Source organism: Chrysemys picta, chromosome 2 (genome assembly GCF_011386835.1).
Source record: "Chrysemys picta bellii isolate R12L10 chromosome 2, ASM1138683v2, whole genome shotgun sequence".
Classification (NCBI taxonomy): Eukaryota; Metazoa; Chordata; order Testudines; family Emydidae; genus Chrysemys; species Chrysemys picta.
The window spans coordinates 242,214,560-242,234,791 of record NC_088792.1 but is presented as its reverse complement, the minus strand read 5'-3'; the positions used below and the strand labels follow the sequence as shown (position 1 = coordinate 242,234,791).

Here is a 20,232-nt window from a genome sequence, read left to right as displayed (position 1 = left end):
TGTTATTTTAGAGGAAATTTCTCTTTGAAATCAATCACTTCATATCACAGTCAAATTAGATTTCAAGGACCTCTGCACATTAAGTGCCATATTTGGATTTCAGTCACAGCCCACTGTGCATAGCTCTCGGATTTTGTGTAATTTAAATGAGGGATGCTTTATGGAGCTCTGTTATTTGCATCATGGAAAATCCATCTCCTGCTCTCTGCAGATCCACAGCATTTCATTGCGCACAAATAACTGCTGCACATTTTGTCGTGATGACATTTTGGCTCCTTTATTACAAGCATGGGTTTGGATTTTAGTTTTCCAACTCCAGACTGCACATACATTAAAGAGGATGAATAGTCCTGAGACCAAACATTGCCATAAAGAAATATAGTGCAACAGTGTCATGCTGCCAAATGATGGATTTCACCACCCATGCAATTGCGTAAGGGACATTTCACTGAGAGAGGTGTGCATCCTTCAGAGGAAGGCATTAAAAGAGTGGAACCTGTCCAAGACAGAGTGACATGTATTTGTATTCTTTTTAATAAAATATGGAACACTTTGGAACCACCAACACTCCTAGGACTACTTTAACGGATGCCCCTGGTGTGGGCCCTCTGCATTATGGCTACTATGAATTCAAAAAACTCCTATTTAAGTAAATGAAAATACTCCCTAAGTCCCCACAATGGAGTGTTCCACAACTAAATTCCTTGAATCCTAAACACAGTGGATCAATACCAATTCACTAATCTGTGCACAAGTCAGGGAACAAGGGGAAAGAGATAAAAAGGTGACAGAAAGCCTAGGAAACGCATATAGAACATAAAAGCTGTGGGCTAGGGAGGGGATAAAAACCTGGACGATCTTGGTAAGGGGATTTCACCACCTCATTTATATTAACTTGCCCCTTCTTGCAAGTCCCCTTGCAAGTCCTATGGTGATCAGTTTCTGTGGGTGAGAAGGGGCAGCAAGGGATGGTGATGAGTGGACACCAAACCACAGAAGGTCTGAAGTTTCCTGAGCACTGTAAGGCCCCCGGGCAGGGTTTTGGGGCTAGCTGCTGATGCTGCTAGGGGAGCCAGGCTAACAAGGGCCTAGAGGGAGACAAAGGGAGTGGTCAGGAGGTGGAATGGAGGCATAATTTACAAATAGTGCTGGTCTCTGGTGGATTTCAGCATATATATAAAAAGAAGAACAGGAGTACTTGTGGCACCTTAGAGACTAACAAATTTATTAGCGCATAAGCTTTCGTGGACTACAGCCCACCAAGCTTATGCTCTAATAAATTTGTTAGTCTCTAAGGTGCCACAAGTACTCCTGTTCTTCTTTTTGCGGATACAGACTAACACGGCTGCTACTCTGAAGCATATATATAGGTTCTTTGTGCTGAACTTCCTTCCTGTTCCTCCGGGAGGTGAACACCAAATCTGACGGAACATTGAGGAGGAAAATATGCTAATAAAAACTCAGTTTCCAGTCCTCTGTGCAGAAATAGCAGGGAAAGAAATTTGCTCTCTGTGTGCAGTGCTGCTCTATAGTCCCTTCAAACTTTAGTGATATCTAACAGTAATATTTATATATTGCTTTATTTTCAGCGCAACCCTGACACATCTCCTGTGACTGAGCTAGGTAAATATGTGGAAATAGAGGCACAGACAGAATAAGGACTTGCTCAGGGTCAAATATCAATATCAGAACCAGACCCAGAATTAGAACTCAGGTCTCCTAATGTATGTTCTGCCTGATATATGCCTAATCCACAGGACCAGAGTGCCTTTACTTGTCTAAGTCTTAATTCCACAGTCATTTAATCCTGCTGTGTCATATTCTCTTATTACAACCCTGTGCCACATGGAACAATGGTTCCATGGCTGGAGTCCTTCAATTTAAGGTGAATATTCAATTCCCAACACAGTTAACTAACTGTGTATTCAGTTCATCACAGTTCAACACTATTTTCTACTGTACATATGGTATGCTTTATTATGAATAGAGCCCTACCAAATTCACAGTCCATTTAGATCTGTTTCATGGCCAGACAGTTTTAAAATTGGTCAATTTAATGTTTTCAGCTGTTTACATCTGAAATTTCATGGTGTTGTAACCATGGGGGTCCTAACCCAAAAGATACGCAGAAGTGGGTCTGATCTCCCCCTGGGCAGGGAGCTTCCTGCAGCAGGGGGAGGCACTCAGAGGTGGGTCTTATCTCCCTCCCTAGACCAGCAGAGACTCACAGCTAGGAGTCCCCTGACTGGGGTGCTCCCAGCAGCAGGGGGATATCAGACTCACCTCCACAAGTCTCCTCCAGCTGCAGAACCTCCAGGGCTGGAGCTTCCTGCAGCAGGGAGAGGCACTCCAAGGTGGGTCTGATCTCCCCCAGAAAGTGAGAGTGGCCGTGCAAGATCAGGGGGAGGACAAGTCCTCTCCCTTCTCAGCCCAGCCAGGACTTGCAGCTAGGAGCCCCCTGGCTGGGGCACTCCCAACAGCAAGGAAGAGATCAGATTTCATGGGGAAGGGCTTATTTCATGGTCTGTGACACATTTTTCACCGCCATGAAATTGGTAGGGCCCTAATTATAAATCATATGATTTGCCATATTGGATCCAACCAGTGCGCCACTATCCTGACAGATGGTGACCAGTACACAAAGTTTCAACAGAGGTGTAAGATATCCTGTAGTGGGCCATTCTAGAATTACCTGTCCACATTGGAATTTTCTACCTAACCTCCGACAGTTAGTATTTGGATGTGACACAAAGACTCTTTGGCAAAGGATCCCCCCGTTCTTTGCAAACAACTCTCACCTCAGACCTGACAAACTCACTACATCAAACATGTCTTGCAGGACATTTATCCATAAAGATTAAGGTCTACAGAAAGCTAACTTGTCAAGATTCATAATCATTGTGACAGGTATGTATGAGTAATATTTAAGGAAGAATGTAATTATATTGAACATATGCTTTATGGACTTGGAGTAAAAGATAGTCACCAGAAGATCATATGTCTAGCTGATGGCCCAGTCAAGGGAGTTGCCCTGTCCTGGTTAGCCGGTGATGTAATGGAAGGCTCAGTTGTCTAGCCTTGCTCAATCCCAGGACTATGAATGGAAAACCATCAGAGACAACCACAAACAATTGAAACCCTTGAAGGTAAATGAAGGAACATTACAACATACAATCACCCTATGAATAAAGGTAAAAGACTCTTTTGGTATCACATAGGGTGGAGAAAGGCACCCTGTATCCTTTCACTGAGGACACATCTTGGGGAGCAGAGATGTTCTCATGAAAAATTGGATCCTGGCTCCTGTGAAGCTGGCCATCTCTGTAACAGACTGAACTTTGGAGTGGAAAACCTATTATTAGATAAGAAAGGCAACTCCTAATAAGAGTAGACCCAGCTTTGCTTTTTATGATTTTGTTTTGTATCATAACCATTTGTTTCCACCACTCTCTCGTTTCTAGTTAGCTCTCCATTCTTTTTTAAATATGCCTTTTATTAAAAGTGGTGATTGTTATACAGAGTGGGATTTAAGTTTAAACTGGAGTACACTGCTCCTCTGGGGGCAAAGGATCTAGGATTTCTGTGAGTAACCAGTGTCAGGGACTGGATACCATAGGGGAATGAATCAAAGGGACTTAGGTACACCTGTTGTTAACCTGCAAGGCAAAGACAGAATTGGAATAGCCCAGAGGAGAGCACTTTAGTGGCTAATAGCCTGGTTGTGTTAGGAAGCTAACTCCAACCACCACAGGCAAGACCATAGACTGTCTTCTTGCTCTTGTATTAAGAGAAATAGTAAATAGGAGTGCCCAGTTCTACACCATGCTTTCTCTCTCTACTACTCGCTATTTTGTATACCTCTATCAAATTCCCTCTCATTCATCTTTTCTCTAAATTACACACTCCCAATCTTTTCAATCTGTCTTCATATGTAATTTATTTCTCATCTCCAATCATTCTTGTTGCCCTTTTATTACACTTAGATTACTGAATCCTAAGGTAGGTTGTAGAGTTGCAGAACTCACATAACTTTCATGCTTGGGGAGAATCAGTCACAAAAAAGTACTTTTTGAAATGCTTGTACCATCATAGCAACTCTGATCAAGAAATTCAGAGCAAGAAACCAGGGAATGTGAAAACACCACAAATTAACCTCTCTTAGGACAAGGTCACTATACTATTACCAGGGTCTGATAAACTGGGAGTATGATGAGGTGCTGGCTCGCAGTTCCAGGTGTCCACCATCTTCAGTGCTGTCCGAGATGTTAGGGTCATTGAGTAAGGCAGTGTTTCCCAAACTTGGGACGCCGCTTGTGTAGGGAAAGCCCCTGGCGGGCTGGACCGGTTTGTTTGCCTTCCCCATCCGCAGGTCTGGCCAATCACGGCTCCCATTGGCCGCGGTTTGCTGCTCCAGGCCAATGGGAGCTGCTGGAAGTGGTGTGGGCCGGGGGACGTACTGGCCACTGCTTCCAGCAGCTCCAATTGGCCTGGAGCAGCGAAACATGGCCAATGGGAGCCGTGATCGGCCAGACCTGCAGACGCGGCAGGTAAACAAACCGGCCCGGCCCACCAGGGGCTTTCCCTACACAAGTGGCGTCCCAAGTTTGGGAAACACTGGAGTAAGGGATGCAAAACAAATGGCCACAAAGAAACCCGCACAGGTGGCCTATTGGATGAAAATTTCTTTGTTTCTAAAATGCTTCCAAGTATATATTTACAGGACACATTATCCCTTCATTTGTTTTCTCCCTAAAATTTCAGGGCCCAATTCTGTCCCTGCTATTTTCCCTTTGCCCTGAATAAAGGGGTTCCCCTGGTGGCGTACTGCTGGCAGAGCAGCCCCAAGCTACCCTCCTCTGCAGCCCCAGTGTAGGTGTGTGCTGGAGGCAGGCTTATAAATAGGAGGGAAGAGGTGTGGTGAAAGAGCACTGTGCTCTGGCTATTGTGGGTCCCAGAGTGTCCAACGGGCAGCTATTCTAGGTAGCACTTGGAGTAACACTTTGTGCTGCTCTGACTCACACCAAGGGATGGGAAGACCCTGAATCAAAAAAGAATTTGGAGAGAACAAAGGTGGCATTAAGCCCTCCCCACGCACTGATGGTTTGTTCTTCGTGCAAGGTGCTGTAAAAAAAATGGCCCTTCTCTGTTCTGCATACCCTATCTGAATCTATACTGCTGCAATTGCTGCAAAATAGTGTATGCAAATGATTACATGATAGCAGATCTATTCAGCTTTCTAAAGAGAGGCCTGAAAGAACACATTTCTCAGGATACATTTCACAAATATAAACATCAAGACAAACTCTTTCTCAAACCCTCATACTTAAAGAACTTCCACATCTACAATGTATCCCAGTGAAATCATACTGGCGAAGAACTCTGCAGGGATAAGAAACCACAGACTTCTTTTTATATCCTTTAATTTTTCAGTAAAGGAAAAGCTCAAAAAAGGGCCTTCAGAGAGTTAGGACACCAACAGAACTGCTTAACATGAAGAAATGGAAGGACACGGGGAGTGGGGGGATGAATCTTCAAGGTTTTCTGTAAATCTAATCCTAAATTGAGTCTATTCCTAGAGAGTTTTTTCTCGAATATGCAATAAAGATAATTAAATATGAATATTGTGTAAAATTAAAACCAAATCCCTCTCTAAGTTAATTATGTGACAGCATTATAAATAAATAGTGAAAACTGTGTAGGATCTGTAGAAATAAAACCACACGTACCGATTGTAGAAATCATCTCTGTAGTAATCATAGTCAAAGACATAACCTCTGTGGAAAGAACACAAAAAGCAATAATGAACTGGCATATAGAAAAATTACTTTCATTAAAATATTTGTGGTATTATTGTAATACTAATTTATTTTCACAGTCAAAAACATTTGAAGACTATTTCCAGCCTCCCACATTTATATAATTGTTAATGCATGAAAAGGATTTAGCAAGGTTATTTCTAAATCTGATGTGATGCCATATTGCATACTACCATGCTGTTGTAGATTTGGGAATGTGAATTATTATTAACAGCCCCTACACATAGCAATGAAAGAAGCTGGCAGCACATATGGAAAGAAATTAATACAGCATAACAGCTCTGTGATTAGATGACTATTAGAATAATTCTTAGGGCTCAAATGAGGCAAGGACTCCAAATCTGTGGCCTTCCTCTTTCTGTGTCCATCTAGGTCAGTGGTCTCCAATGTGGTGCCCGCGGGTGCCATGGCGCCCGCTGGGGCATTTATGTGCACCCGCCTAGTGCCCAGCAGGGGAGAGAAGCTGCGGCCCCGTGCCTGCCGGGGACAGAGAACTACAGGGCTGCAGACTGCAGGCACCAGTGTTCTCTGTCCTCACGGCTTCTCTCCGGCTTCTCTCTTCTCTCGGATTCATATATTATGTAATATTACATAGGATGTTTTTCATATTATTTAATGTACAAATACAAAATAAGCCTTGAAAAATTGTTGGCACCTACCACACTCTTCTGAAAACATGAATATGCTACTGGCCACAAAAAGGTTGGGGACCAGTGATCTAGGTTATCCAGTGACCTGGGAAGGTCAGAAAACAAGTGGGAGAGTCAAAAAGGCCTGTAATTAAGAACAACAGGCAGGGGATGAAAACATTTGACCCATGAGAATATGAGATGGTGGGACTGTTGCTGGCTGACCCTTCTAACTGAAAAATCCACATATACCAGGAGAAAGAGAAGTGATTCTAGGAAAACAGATGATGTATCTTACAAACACTAACTTCTCCCTGAGATTTGTTTTCATGCCATTCCTTTAGGTTTTGAAAGGGAAATACATGCCACTTTGAGAGAGATGGGAAAAAACTGTCTGGAGGCATGCTGAGTAAGGAGACATCAAGGGAAATACATGCAGGTGGGAACTGGAAAGGCCTAGAGAACAACCATGTTTGTTACGAGAAGTGCAAAGTCAATTTAGCATGGTCATTCCTGAGTATCCCAGTCACCATAATCACCTCTTGCCACTGTAGCGAGTGTCAGTAATGAAGTCTATCACAATGGCCAGAAAAAAGAAGACCGAGGAGCTGGTAAAAGATCTGTACACAACAAAATGAGCTGCAGGGGATTTTTTACTCTCCCAGCTACTGCAGGTAGTCGGTCAAGGTCAGGGAAAACAAAACATACATTGCTTCAGCCGCCTGAGAGGATAAACTATTGCAAGTAAGTAGGGGTGAATCTCATTATAAAATGAGCCAGGAGAGCAGGAATAAAAGGGAAGAAGATACAGAAATTATCAAAGGAAAAAAATAGAAGATTTAGACAAGAAACTAGAAAAGAAAAAGGAGAGATGGCAGGATTTAGAAATGATGAAGAAACAGAAGAAAATGTGTGCAGAAAAAAAACAACAATGGAAACACACAACAGTAGGTGTTTTATAAGGGATGGCTCTTCCCCATGGTAGGATGTGTTTTGGACATATTATTGTACCTGGTCCTTGTTGCAGCTAATGATACCTAGCAAAGGGCTAGACTCCATCCTCCCCTCCTCCCTCTTCTTTCATTTTGCCACTGAAAAGGAGGATAATGGCAGGAGAAGGAGGAGGAAACAAAGGGGGGAAATAAAATGAAAGCCTGAAACAATGAAAACCGAAACCCAAAACATGCCAGGAGCTCATGCCATGAATTATTCACTCAACCCTAAGGAAAGACCATACATGAGGACTCCACAGTTCCCTTGTGCAATACAGTGCCAAGTTCCAAGGAGTGTCCCTCTGTGAGGCAGCTACAGGCCAGGGGAGAGAGGGGGTGTGGTGAAGACAGAGGCTCCATGAGCAGAACTTGTGCGCTGGCCAAAAGCCCCATAAAAAGGAGAGCTCAGCAAGCCATAGCAGTGGCCATAATCTAACTGTAAAAGCACCCCACAACCTGAATATGGGTTGAGGGTAGATTTTCTTCTCCCTAGCCCTTGTGATGGATTTCTGTGCAAATTTATTCAGGCTTTGTACAGAGACCCAGGTCCCACCTTTTACCCATTGTTAGGCAAAACAGCAGCTGTTGGTTTTGCTACTGAACACCAAGATGTCATCATTATTTACAATACAGCTAATGCATATACTTTTAATGTGTTTTTCAAGTACTTTGCTGTGGGTAGGGATCATATTGTTTAAGCTCTTCTTTGCAATTAAAGCAAACTACCTTGTAAGGCCTTGGAATAGCTTTTCTAAATGGAACTTTTATTTTGTCTTTCAGTCTCTAGCCATTCTACACGATTAACGGCACATGGAAATCAGAGGTAGCAAAGCAATTTTTTTTATTTACAGCCATTCTCTAGCATAACATTTTAATTGACTACATGATTAACAGCTAAAATAAGTCTGAAATTAATATTTAATTGCATTGTGGTTTTATGTGGAGGACAGAAGATAATTTAATATGAGAGAGAGAAGGGGTGGGGGAGGGAGTATACATTTAATGTAAAAGGTCTGTCCAAAACATCATGAAAACCTGTCACTTGGGGTGAAATTTACTTTACCTGCATAAAGACCAGATAACTGGGTTTTACATGGATGAAGTGCAGTGGAGCTGATGTGGCAAAATCCATTCCCACAAACCAAGGCTAAGACAAAGATTTGCATTTCTGCTCCCCTGAGGCAGTTGTTGCTCTAGACTATGGGGATGGATAGTGGCTGCAGTCCCTCCATACTACTTGTGTGGGATGTGATGGGTACTGACTTCTCAGAAATATAGACAGTTTTTGGACCTGGTCAGAAAATTTCCAGTGACATGTCTCGTCTATTGGAAAATATTGATTTGTCAAAATCAAAACATTTTGCAAGAACGTCTTGATTTTATTGAATCTTCTACTGGAAACCAGGCAAAGGGACCTGCCTGGTTTCTTACCAACTTCCTTATCTCATGAGCCTCTGCAGAGCCCTAAAAGCCCTGGGAGCCCCAGGTCAAGCCAAGACTGTCAGACCTTCTGGTTTCTTGGTAACCTGCCAGGCAGGGCTGGGATCCTCATCAATTTCATTTGGAAGATGCCAAAAGGGGAATGTTGTTCTGTTTTTTTTAAATGAAAATTGCAGACTCCTCCCATTCCATGGGAAATTTCAAAATTGTGAGTTTTCATTCTGATGTGGAACAAATTATTTTGAAATTTTGGAATTTTCATTGGAATAGGAATTCCAGGTTCTGACCTAGATGGTATGGGCTCTGCCGGGTTCTTCTTTTCCTACATCCATCACCACCATCCACTCTAGCATAGAGAAACCTGCATGGGCTCTCTGCCAGTGACTCACCTTTGCATTGCCCTATCATGTGAGTAAGGCCCTGATCTAGCACAGCACTTAAGCCCATCCTTTACTTTAAGCATGCAAGACTTCAGTGGGCTACTTCATATGCTTAAAGTTAAGGATAGGCTTAAGAGCTTGGCTGGATTGGTGTAGAGGGTACCTTGAGCTGACACTTCACACCTATGTGAATTTCAGCCAGACAGAATTCCTCATATTGTTTTAAATACTCTTTAAATGTTGGCATCTAAAGATACGGTTTATTTCAATTTAGTGACTAATCTGAGATGATCATTCACATCTGTGCCTTTCGGAAAACTGGTTTTACGCAACAAATCAACAATCTGAAAATTCCATTCCTTTGCTCTGATCCATAGTCAGATGACCATTAGTCTTGAAATGAAATCTTAATCCCCATGTCTCTGGGTTTGTAAACAGAGAGTTCAATATTCCATTCTTTACACAGTGCTACAAATCTGCAGATGTATGGAGCAACTATTTTGGAATTTCAAAATTATATAAAAATAATTAAATTGCTAATTTTTGTTGGTGATTGCCTGAGCTCTTAGTTTTGCTGTTTTTTTTAAACTTGTTTAATTATATCAAAAGATTTTTATACTGTCACACTCTGGTCTTACTGCCCAAAATACCACGTTGGTTGTAATAATCTTTTATTGGGTCCAAAATTTCAACAACTGCAATAAAATCAGAGAGAAAGAGGGAGTAAAAATTTTTTACTTAGTTTTAATCTGCATCCTGAGAAACACCACAGGTGACTTAAGAACACTTGAGACATGTTCTCAAAAATATCTCTAAAATGAGGGTAGATAAATGCATCTGGAAAGATATCGGTTACTGGCAATAGTTTCTTTAAGGCTCAGTCCTACTGAGGTGCCTGCCCTGCATTCTTACAAGTTACCAATTCTCCTCAATTCCTCCTGAAGTAAGAGTGAGGTAAGAAGGAAGCCCTGCCTCTTGCAGGATCGACTCCCCTGTACATTCCATTTGATAGGCTACCCAGGGTTACCTATTTCCATGTCAAGACTGTTTTGTGTATTGTGAGTGAAATTCACCCTAAAATAGAAGGCTTATTCAAGGCCCTTCATGCTAACTAAATCCTACAGCACTGGTGTATGGAGAAGGGCCCAAATGCAGCATCTGTACAGGAAGTCTCTGCACACCCTGCATGTTGCTGAAGGAGGTTCTACACTGGTAGAAGCAGATAAGCAGAGAAGGGCCATTGGGATGGAGCAAAGGAGGCCATTTGATCCACACATCTGGCAACTGAATAGCTGCAATCACTGGCATACCGGGTATAGGCAATTGCAGATGCTACTTCACTCTGTAGGCTGGAACAGTAGAGATGGAGAGGCTACAATGCAGCTCTTTGGGCAATCCCCAGAAGGAGGAATGAATTGTGTTTTACACACCCACCCCCACCCCCAACCTGTGATTATCTTCCTGGAGAAAGCTTGTTTAACTGAGTCTTTCTACAGGAAATTATGAATGCCATATTATTAAATCCCATGTATTAAAAACGTATAGTAGCAATACAGTTACCCAAAAATGTCTATGGCACTTTAGGAGTGACATCTATGTGCTATCATCCTCTGTTCTTTGTGGGACATTTCTGGGCACAGACTTAGTCTGCTATCCCATCTCAGAAATGGGGCTCCTCAGCTCACCTGCCCTTAGCCCAAGGACTAGCACTGACCCCCCAAAATATTCAGCTACTTAAACACACCCCGTCACAGAACTCTGCCCCAAAGATGTGAAGCTTCTGATATACAGTGTAAAGCTACTCTCAGGGGCACACAGAAACTGTGAAGCATAAAACACACACTTTGTCCACAGTCTAACACATTAATGTTCTGTTCCTTAATCACATAGAGCTCAGGAGAGTACGGATCAGACAAAAGAATAAACGTCTTAAACTGCTATGTCCTCACCAGCTTGCCCTTCTTTTGTGAGTCCTTGCGGACCATCTTGGTGCAAAGAAGGCAGGCAGGCAAGGTGTCCTCAACTCAAGCAGAGTGTTACATGTGGGGTGACCTCTCTCCCTCATGAAGTCCCTTCCCCAGTTTGTGAGACCTTGCTCTCTCCTGCCCCATGCTTGTTCTTTCTGTCTGGCTTCCTCCATTCCTGCATAGCTTGCTAGTTAAACTCCTCCTGGCCGCCGTCGTTCTGTCTTTTGGATAACTTTCCACAGCTCCTTCCTTCCTACATCACTTCAGAGGAGTGAGCACACTGGTTTTCCAAGGATGCTGCTCACCATCCTTTAGGTGTTTGAGACCGAAGCACCACCCCATTGTATCTCTGCCTGGTTTGCTCCTGCTATTGCATCTGTCAGTGATTGGATCCACATACATATAGGCACTCATTATACAGAAGTTTTTCATAATACCACTTCACGCTATCAATCAGAATTTATAAGTTGTACTGACATAGCCCCAGTTCATCACAGTAAGTTTCTAGCCCTCGTGGTTGTCAATAAGAGACTGAAAATATGAACCATGTGTACATGAAAAGGCTCAAAAATAAAAAATCCAAAATGTGTTATTTAAACACCCTCGTGATTTCCAAGTTAATTTCATGATTTGGGGAGGAGCTGATTCATGATTTTTCAATGCTTGACAATACTGTAATAATGAGATGACACTGTGAGAGACCCATATATTCTCCCCAGCTACAGCCTTAATTGCTAACACTTTTCCGTGCCAACAGGCAGTGACAATGATTTAGTCAGTGCTACACTACAGAACATGAAGCTGCAAATTAGCAGATGATCATTGGCCCAAAGATCAAGGTGACTGCAGGGCTCTTAACCTCTTGAGAGTTATTCCTTAGCAACCAACAAAGCTGTGTTACAGATGCTGCAGCCTGCAGGCATCCACTTGTACTGTCTAGCTTACCAAATATACAGCAAGCTGGAAGCAGAGAGAGGTTTAAAAAATCCTGTGGACTGGAGGAATCAGCAGTTTCATAATGGCATTGAAAACTGGCTGATAACCTACCCACAAATATATGCCATCTCTGCAGCATTAAGAACAGCACTGTGTACATGATGCTACTAACAAAATGAAAGACAAGTAAAACACAATGTAATGCTCAGTCTGAGCCCAAAGAAAACTCATCAATGAAAAAGCAAGATGAATCCCTGTTAAGCTCAACATCACAAAAAAAAAAAAATCCTGCTGGAATTGGTTGGCTGCTGCTGGAGATGCTGTATTTTTAAACCGCATTTCACTTTAAATTTTGTAGTCTTTAAGAATAAAGGATTCCCTTGGGGCCAGATTTTCACAGGTATAATTTTGAACACAGGCACATGAAAGTTGAGTATCAGGAGTTCTATGGGTTTCAGTCAAGAAAATGCAAAATTGTGCTTCTCTATGTGCCTTTGAAATAAGATTAGATTTATTAATTATGAAGCTTTTATTTGTTAGGATATTGTTCTTTTTGTGATCAACATTCTGTGGCAGCAAAATATTTTATAAACTTTTATAAACCAAAGATCAAATTCTGCTCTCATTTACTTTAAAACATAGACAACTCAATTGACTTCAGTGGAGTAATGGAGAGCAGAATTTGTTTTCAGTATTTTTATTGCAGTAAGAGATTGAATCTTGCATGTGATTTACCCTGTAGCTAATATCTCTTTTGCTTTCTTCAGTACAGAGATTTATTTGTAAATTGAGTAAATGTTTATAAACCAGGCACAATGCATCTTAATACAATTGACAGCACTATTACCACTAAGACCATCAATTGCTCCTTTGTTGTCAACGCTTGATAAAAATATTCAATACTAAAACAATATTCTTTCAATCCAACTCTCTTTAGGAGGTATTTGTCAACACAATGATTTAAACTAGCAATCCAGTCATTTGTAAAATCATTTCTCCTCTCACACAGAATGATTGCAAAAAACAGTATCCTTTTCAATACAAAAGGGATTGAGTCTAAGTTAAACTGACATCTAAATATTAAAAATTGCAGTCAAAAATTTAAAGTTGGGGAACTGTTGACCTATGTAGGGAATTAACAATGTGATATGCAGCCTTTCACCTCTAAACTGTCAAGCTGAATCCATCTTAGGCTGGTAGTTACTAAAAGCCAGTGTCACCTGATTGATTTTCTGTGGTCTATTTGAAATAAATTGGAGATTTCAGTCCAGTTCTTAATGGACAGGAGTCCACATCCCACAAAAACAACAATACAATTGGCACTAATTAGCATATTAATTGACAAGCTCACCACTGAGGCCAAAGACTGACGGAGCAGGGGGACTCAACTACCATCTCTACAATAGAGATGATCCCATTTGTCAGGGTTGAGACACGTTGGGAGAAACTTATTTTGCAGCCCATGCTACATCTGTTCTGGGGATAAACAGAAAACAGTCTTTAGAGTCTGTTTTTTGCTGACATACTTACTGTCAAGGGACAAATGTCATTAGTGATTTCTCAGACTAACACATTCTGGAAGGTTTCTAGGAAACCAGAAAGTGCCAGAGGACAAAAAGGAATTATAGAAAATGTAAGTTTTAACTTATTTCTGTGGTGCAGTTCACCTTTTCAAGTAGGCAAGGCCCCCCACCACTTTTTTCCCCCCAGTCAAAATGCTTGGAGATGGTAAAGTTTCAAATTAGCTGATTGGCCGGAAATTTCAATTATTGGTCAATTAATTGTGTTTGTGCACATTTAGACAAATCAAAGAGTCCAATATGTAAATACTGATCTATGGGTATAAAATTAAGGCTGCAAAGACCCATGTCATCACTTCAAAGGTTCTAAGATTTCTCTGTAGGTCTGGATGAGGAAAAGAAGGAAGGGAATAATCAGAAGGACTGGAAGGCAAATTCTTACAAAGGAAATTGACAAGATCAGCGTGGTTTGTTTGGAGATCACAAAGGAACACACATTCTTGAGATACAGTCATTTACATAGACTATTTCTGATTTCTGTGGGAAAATCAAAAGGATTTCTTGAAAGCCAACACACAGGAACTGTGCCCTGTCTGTAATAATAAAGCTAGTTTCTCTATTGCCTTTGTATTTGTAGGCACAATCCAGTCAATTCCTCCTTTTAAATAAACAGCTGCTATAACAAGCCTGTATAAATTTATCAGGGCCTTATTCTGGCACTCAGAAAAGTGAAAGAGAGTTTCCCCATTAACTTTGTGGGAGCTGGTTTGGATCCATTGGTTGTATGTACCATTAGGAAATATTTGTACTCCATATTCAAAAACACATTCACAAGATGAAAGCAGTTTGCCGCTAAAATGTAATTGGGGAAAATCCTGAGCCTGGTGACCAGCATGAATATTGAACAAGCCACTTAGGCCCCATTTTTCAAAGTGGTGTATGCAATGTTAGGCCCTTCCCTGGAATTTGTGAAGATTAGTCTAAGCTTGTAAAGCACACTGAGGGACAGATTCTCCCCAGCAGAGCAACTCCACTCAGAGCAACAGGGGATATCAAGGACACCAGGGATAAGGCTCTCTGATTCTGAGAAACAACTGGCCCCGTTGTCAGAGCAGCATAGGGTGCATGAGAGGAGCAAAAGGGGTGGATGTCTAGTGGAAATGTAGCCCAGAGAATGTCACATACGATATAAGTGCTAAGTATTATTATTGTTCCTGCTCAAAAATGCCTGTTGTGCGTGTGTGCACAATGCATGCAACTGTGGCTGGTTCAATGCTTTTAGAAACCAAATGCTGCATTATTACTTTTCTAGTTCAAGAATCCTAAATAAATCTACTTTATGTTTCCATGTCTTTCTGCTCTCCCCCCCCCCCCCCCCCCCCGGTAAACTATTTTTTCGGTTATCTGATGTAATCTCCAATTTCTTACATTTTTCCCAGGAGAACATTAGACCAAAGAAATGAAAAAGTTTTCTACCTTACCATTTCCCAAGGTGTCCTTTAATTGTATAGAGCAAGTGAGGCCAGCCTTGATGCCACTACAGTATTTTTTTAGCTCAAGAGTAATGAGCTTCTGCCCCTTAAAAATTTGTTCTGAATTCAATGTATTCAGGATACTCCTGTCAAACTGTTCACATACATGATTGATTATCCAATTTATTGGTAATATTGTACATGTCACAGGAGTGCCATTTAACTTGGTTTGACAAGTGCAGAAGAGTGTCATTGACAGGTATAGGGATAAATGACGGGTTTAAGCTTTTCAAATGTTGCTACAGCATTTCACTGAATGGCAGATTGATAAATTAAAATTACAGTTGCAGCATCAGACCTGAAAGAATAACCACTTTAGATTACAAAAATAGAGCTCTGGAAACTTTATATACTCTCAAGAGAGGTAGCCTGAGAAGCAATGAATGCAACAACAACAACAAAAGCACAGTATATAAAGGATTCATTAATTACACAGTCTTGCATCTGAAGAAGTGAGGTTCTTACCCATGAAAGCTTATGCTCCCAATACTTCTGTTAGTCTTAAAGGTTCCACAGGACCCTCTGTTGCTTTTTACAGATTCAGACTAACACAGGTACCCCTCTGATGATTAATTACACAGTGACAATTTCAGAGTTTATAAAAACAAAACAACAACAACAAATTCAAGGGCTGGCTCTTTCTCTCTTTATGCAGAGTTATAAAATGCTGACGCTAAACCATTGAAATTAAGTGGGCTCGATTTTGATCTGTTATACAGTATTTACACCAGTGTAAATCTGTTGACTTTAATGGAGTTACTTCTGATTTAAACCAGCATAATGGAGAGTGGAAACAGGCCTATTATTGCTGGACAATCAAAAGACAATATTTGGTTGCCCAATATTTTATCCTATTCTACAGCACTTGTTTTTTTCAGTTGGCAAGCAGCATACAAAATATCAATATTTATCAACAGATAACTCTGGGCGATAATTGAAATACTATATCTATGTCCTAGTCTAAATATAAGGAAACACTATTTTATCTCTGACCCACTGTATAGTAAATGTTGGAAAATGCTGACATTTTAATGGCAACCACTGTACCTGTCAACTTCTCAGAAAGCCAAATTGGTATAGGAAGTGGGAGAAGAGTCTCCCCTATAAAAGAATGCTTCCAGATTCTGAAGAAGGATGTGCTGCTTCACTTTTTTCACAAAAAAGAAAACAAGAAGTGGTATGAGAGAAAGAAGACAGGAGGCAAACAGAAAAAAAAGGGAAAAAAGAGGGAAATTACTTACCTTTACCCCCTGCTCAGTAGCCTGTCTTCTTTTCCATTCCCAGCATACATGCATGCATGCTTTGTCCAATTACCTTATATTCTTGAGCACTCACACTTTTTTGTAAAGATAGGTTATCTGCTCACCACTTGCACTGGGAAACTGATTTAGTCAACATTTTCTACCTGGTATGGTTGCTCAGATAAGGTTTGAGACTCCAAGGTACTGAGCACTTTGTTTCCATTCTTCAACTCATTTAAGGACTTCATGAATTATCCCTTCTACGAAGAGACCAGTTAAAAAGTGGGCATGGAAACAGAAAGAGAAGCCAACATGGATTGTCCACGCTGTCTATGAGTGAGTGAAAATGATCATTCACGGACATATCAAAAGAAAGCATCAGAAAAATGATTTGTCTCCAACCCTATTGCTAAGTCTGTCATCCAGGCCTTCATAAATTTCCTGTCCTGATTATTGTAACAACCTTCTTTTAGGCCTCTCTGACATGCAAGTTGCCCCAATCTTGTCCATACAAAATGCAGCTGCCAAGATCTTCCTTAGGACCAACTTCTGTTGGTGAGAGAGACAAACTTTCAAACTTACACAGAACTCTTCTTCAGATCTGGGAAATATACTCAGAGTGTCACAGCTAAATACAAGGTGGAACAGAATGTTTAGCTTAAGTAGTTAAGAAATATTTGAAGGGACCATTCAAGGTGAAGAGGCCAGTTAACACATCTCCAGTCATCGAGAGAAAGGGGGAAAAAAAGCTGGGGTGGGAGTTAGTGGGTTATAGATTGCTGTAATAAGCCATAAATCCAGTCTCTCTGTTCAGCCCAGGGTTTTTAGTATCTAGCATAATTATTAATTTAAGTTCAGACTTGTGGGAACTTAAATTCATAACTGAAGGTGTTGTACAGGTTTCCTTTGAGGACTGAGAGGTCAGATATAGAGTGATCACTTTGTGAAAAGTGTTCACCTATGGGTGATATGGCGTTTTTTCTTTTATAATTTTTCTGTGTGAGTTCTTTTGAGAGCATAGTGTTTGTCTCATTTCACCCCAAACACATCACCAAACTCATCCACTTCATCCTCACCCATAACAATTTTAATTTTACATTCAACAACAAACACTGTCCAAAACCATGGGAACAGCCATGGTTACTATGATGGCTCCCCACTACGCCAACCTCTTCATGGGTTACTTGGAAGAAGAATTTCTGAACAAATGTATTACAAATCCAATGATATACCTGAGATATATCAATTATAATTTCATCATCTGGACAGATGACCTAAACTCCCTCATAGATTTCCACTACAACTTCAACAACTACCAGCCACCCTCTATGCTCGAATAACAACTATGTGGGTGAAAAAATACAGTCACTACACTCTTGAATGATCTCACACAGAAAAATGATAAAAGACAAAAATGCCACATCACCTGTAGGTGAACACTTTTCACAAAGCGATGACTCTATATCTGACTTCTCAGTCCTCATCCTCAAAGGAAACTTGTTTAACACCTTCAAAAGTTGACCGCTGGAGCTTAAATTCATAACTTTGCTAGATACTAAAAATCATGGACTGAATAGGAATGACACTGGATCTATGGCTTATTACAACAATCTATAACCATTTATAACCCCAACAATCTATAAGCCCCCATACCCAGGGGGAGGGATAGCTCAGTGGTTTGAGCATTGGCCTACTAAACCCAGGGTTGTGAGCTCAATCCTTGAGGGCAGTCACTTAGGGATCTGGGGCAAAATCAGTACTTGGTCCTGCTAGTCAAGGCAGGGGGCTGGACTTGATGACCTTTCAGGGTCCCTTCCATTCTATGAGATAGGTATATTTACATCCTGCTCCGCAGCCTCTCTTTCCCCTCTTTGACTGGAGAGGTATTTATGGGGCACTTCACCTGTAGGAGCTGGATTTTATAATGTTCTATGAGAATTAATGTATGATTTGATTTCATCCTGTCAGCCACCCTTTTTGAATAGCAGAAAGGAATGACAGACCAGAACAATCCTTATGAGTGATTATGGTCACCCTTTTGTTTTAGGATAAGTTATAATGTCTACTATGGTTTCCTATATGTATTATTAGGCACTCTAGTTAAATATACATTTCTTTGTTTTAAGGTTTTAGTAAGTAAGAGACAGGATTCTCTATTGTGTCTATGTTAAGTAGATTAGAGGAACATTGACGGCCTGGGTCTCAATGTAAATTGTCTTGGTTATTGATTGTAAAACTTAGCAAGGTTTAATTTGCAATGCCTTTTTGCTCGCTATAAAATACTACTGTTTGTATTCTCAATCTGTTTGTGTGAATGAGGATTGTATGCATCAGGAAAAGATAAGCTGTGAAGGCCATTGTTATAGCCAGAGTCAAGGAAAAAGGAGTGAAGAGACTTAAAGGACATCAAAGAATCATCAACACGCATCCATAATGAAGGGCAGATTGATGACCCTGAGGTGAAGGCTGGCACCCCAAAAGACAATTGATTAAATCGGAACAAAGGACAGGATGACCCTCTCAAGGTGTATTGGAATGTTTACATTATTTATTATTAAGAATGACAGTTTTCAGAGTAGCAGCCGTGTTAGTCTGTATCCACAAAAAGAACAGGAGTACAATAAATGTGGCGTTTTGCCTTGCCCACCTTATAAGATCCTGTTGGTATGATTTTATTAGTGTAACACACCTTGAATGGTTCCTTGGAATATGTACGCAGTGTTGTTGTAGCCATGCTGGTCCCAGGATATTACAGGTGGGTGAGGTAATATTTTTTATTGGACCAAATTCTGTTGGTGAGAGAGACACGCTTCTGCACTTACAATAAGCTTGTCCTGTGTTAACTACTTACGCTAAACAATCTGTTCCACCGTGTATTTAGCTGTGATGCTCTGAGTACCTTTCCCAAACCTGAAGAAGAGCTCTGTGCAAGTTTGAAAGTTTCTCTTCCTGGGCAGCAGAAGTTGGTCCAATAAAAATATTGCCTCACCCACCTTGTCCTTCTAATATCCTGAGACCAACATGGCTACATTACCACTGCATATGAGATCTTCCTTGTCTATCAGTGTTACAATGTCATCCCTCCCTCTGAAAACTTCCACTGGATCCCCCTCTTCTATCCCATCAGACCTTCTTGTCACTCCATTCAAATCCCTGCATTAAGCTTCTCCTATCTTACTTATCTGCCCATATTTTTTTCACATTAATAATCTTTGTGTTGTCTTCAATGTATTGTAAATCTATATTGTCTAATTCCTATGTAAACTGCTTGTGGTAGGGACTAAATGTATATATGATTTGTACAACAATGAAGAAATTGAGGGTGCTTAATAAGTAATGAATAATAAATAATAGTAGCCACATTCCATTCCGATCTACCTCTGTGTAAATCCAGAATAACTAGTTGAAGTCAATGGCCCAGATCCTGTTATTTACCTGAGTGTAAATTGGAATTATCTCCAATTCCTTCAATGGATTTACTCCAATTCTACTCTGGTAGAACTAAGATCAGACTTTGGCCCAATATTCTCAGCTGGAGGGGACATGTGGCACTAGAATGCAACAACATTCTGTGAAATGAAACATTCCATTGGGATACTGGCCTTTTTGCTAGTCTATACATACACTAGCAGATATATGTGGGAGCACTGCTAAGCAACATACCCAGTACATTAAGCTCCAGTGAAGCAGTAAAACAGACACACCTGTTGTTTTAGCAAAATATTCATGGGAGAAAATATTTCATTATATTTTCTTATAGTTCTTATCCCTTAAGAACA

General features: G+C 40.8%; 1 protein-coding gene across 30 annotated transcripts in view; it reads right to left on the bottom strand.

The window, feature by feature from the left end:
- RALYL (RALY RNA binding protein like) overlaps positions 1 to 20,232 on the bottom strand; it is a 598,747-nt gene that overhangs the window by 50,853 nt on the left and 527,662 nt on the right. For all 30 annotated transcript variants that reach the window (XM_008165316.4, XM_042844602.2, XM_065585828.1 and 27 more), the window contains one exon: positions 5,727 to 5,774. In XM_008165316.4, coding sequence (XP_008163538.1) covers positions 5,727 to 5,774 — 48 coding nt within the window. The remainder of the gene's footprint in view (positions 1 to 5,726; positions 5,775 to 20,232) is intronic.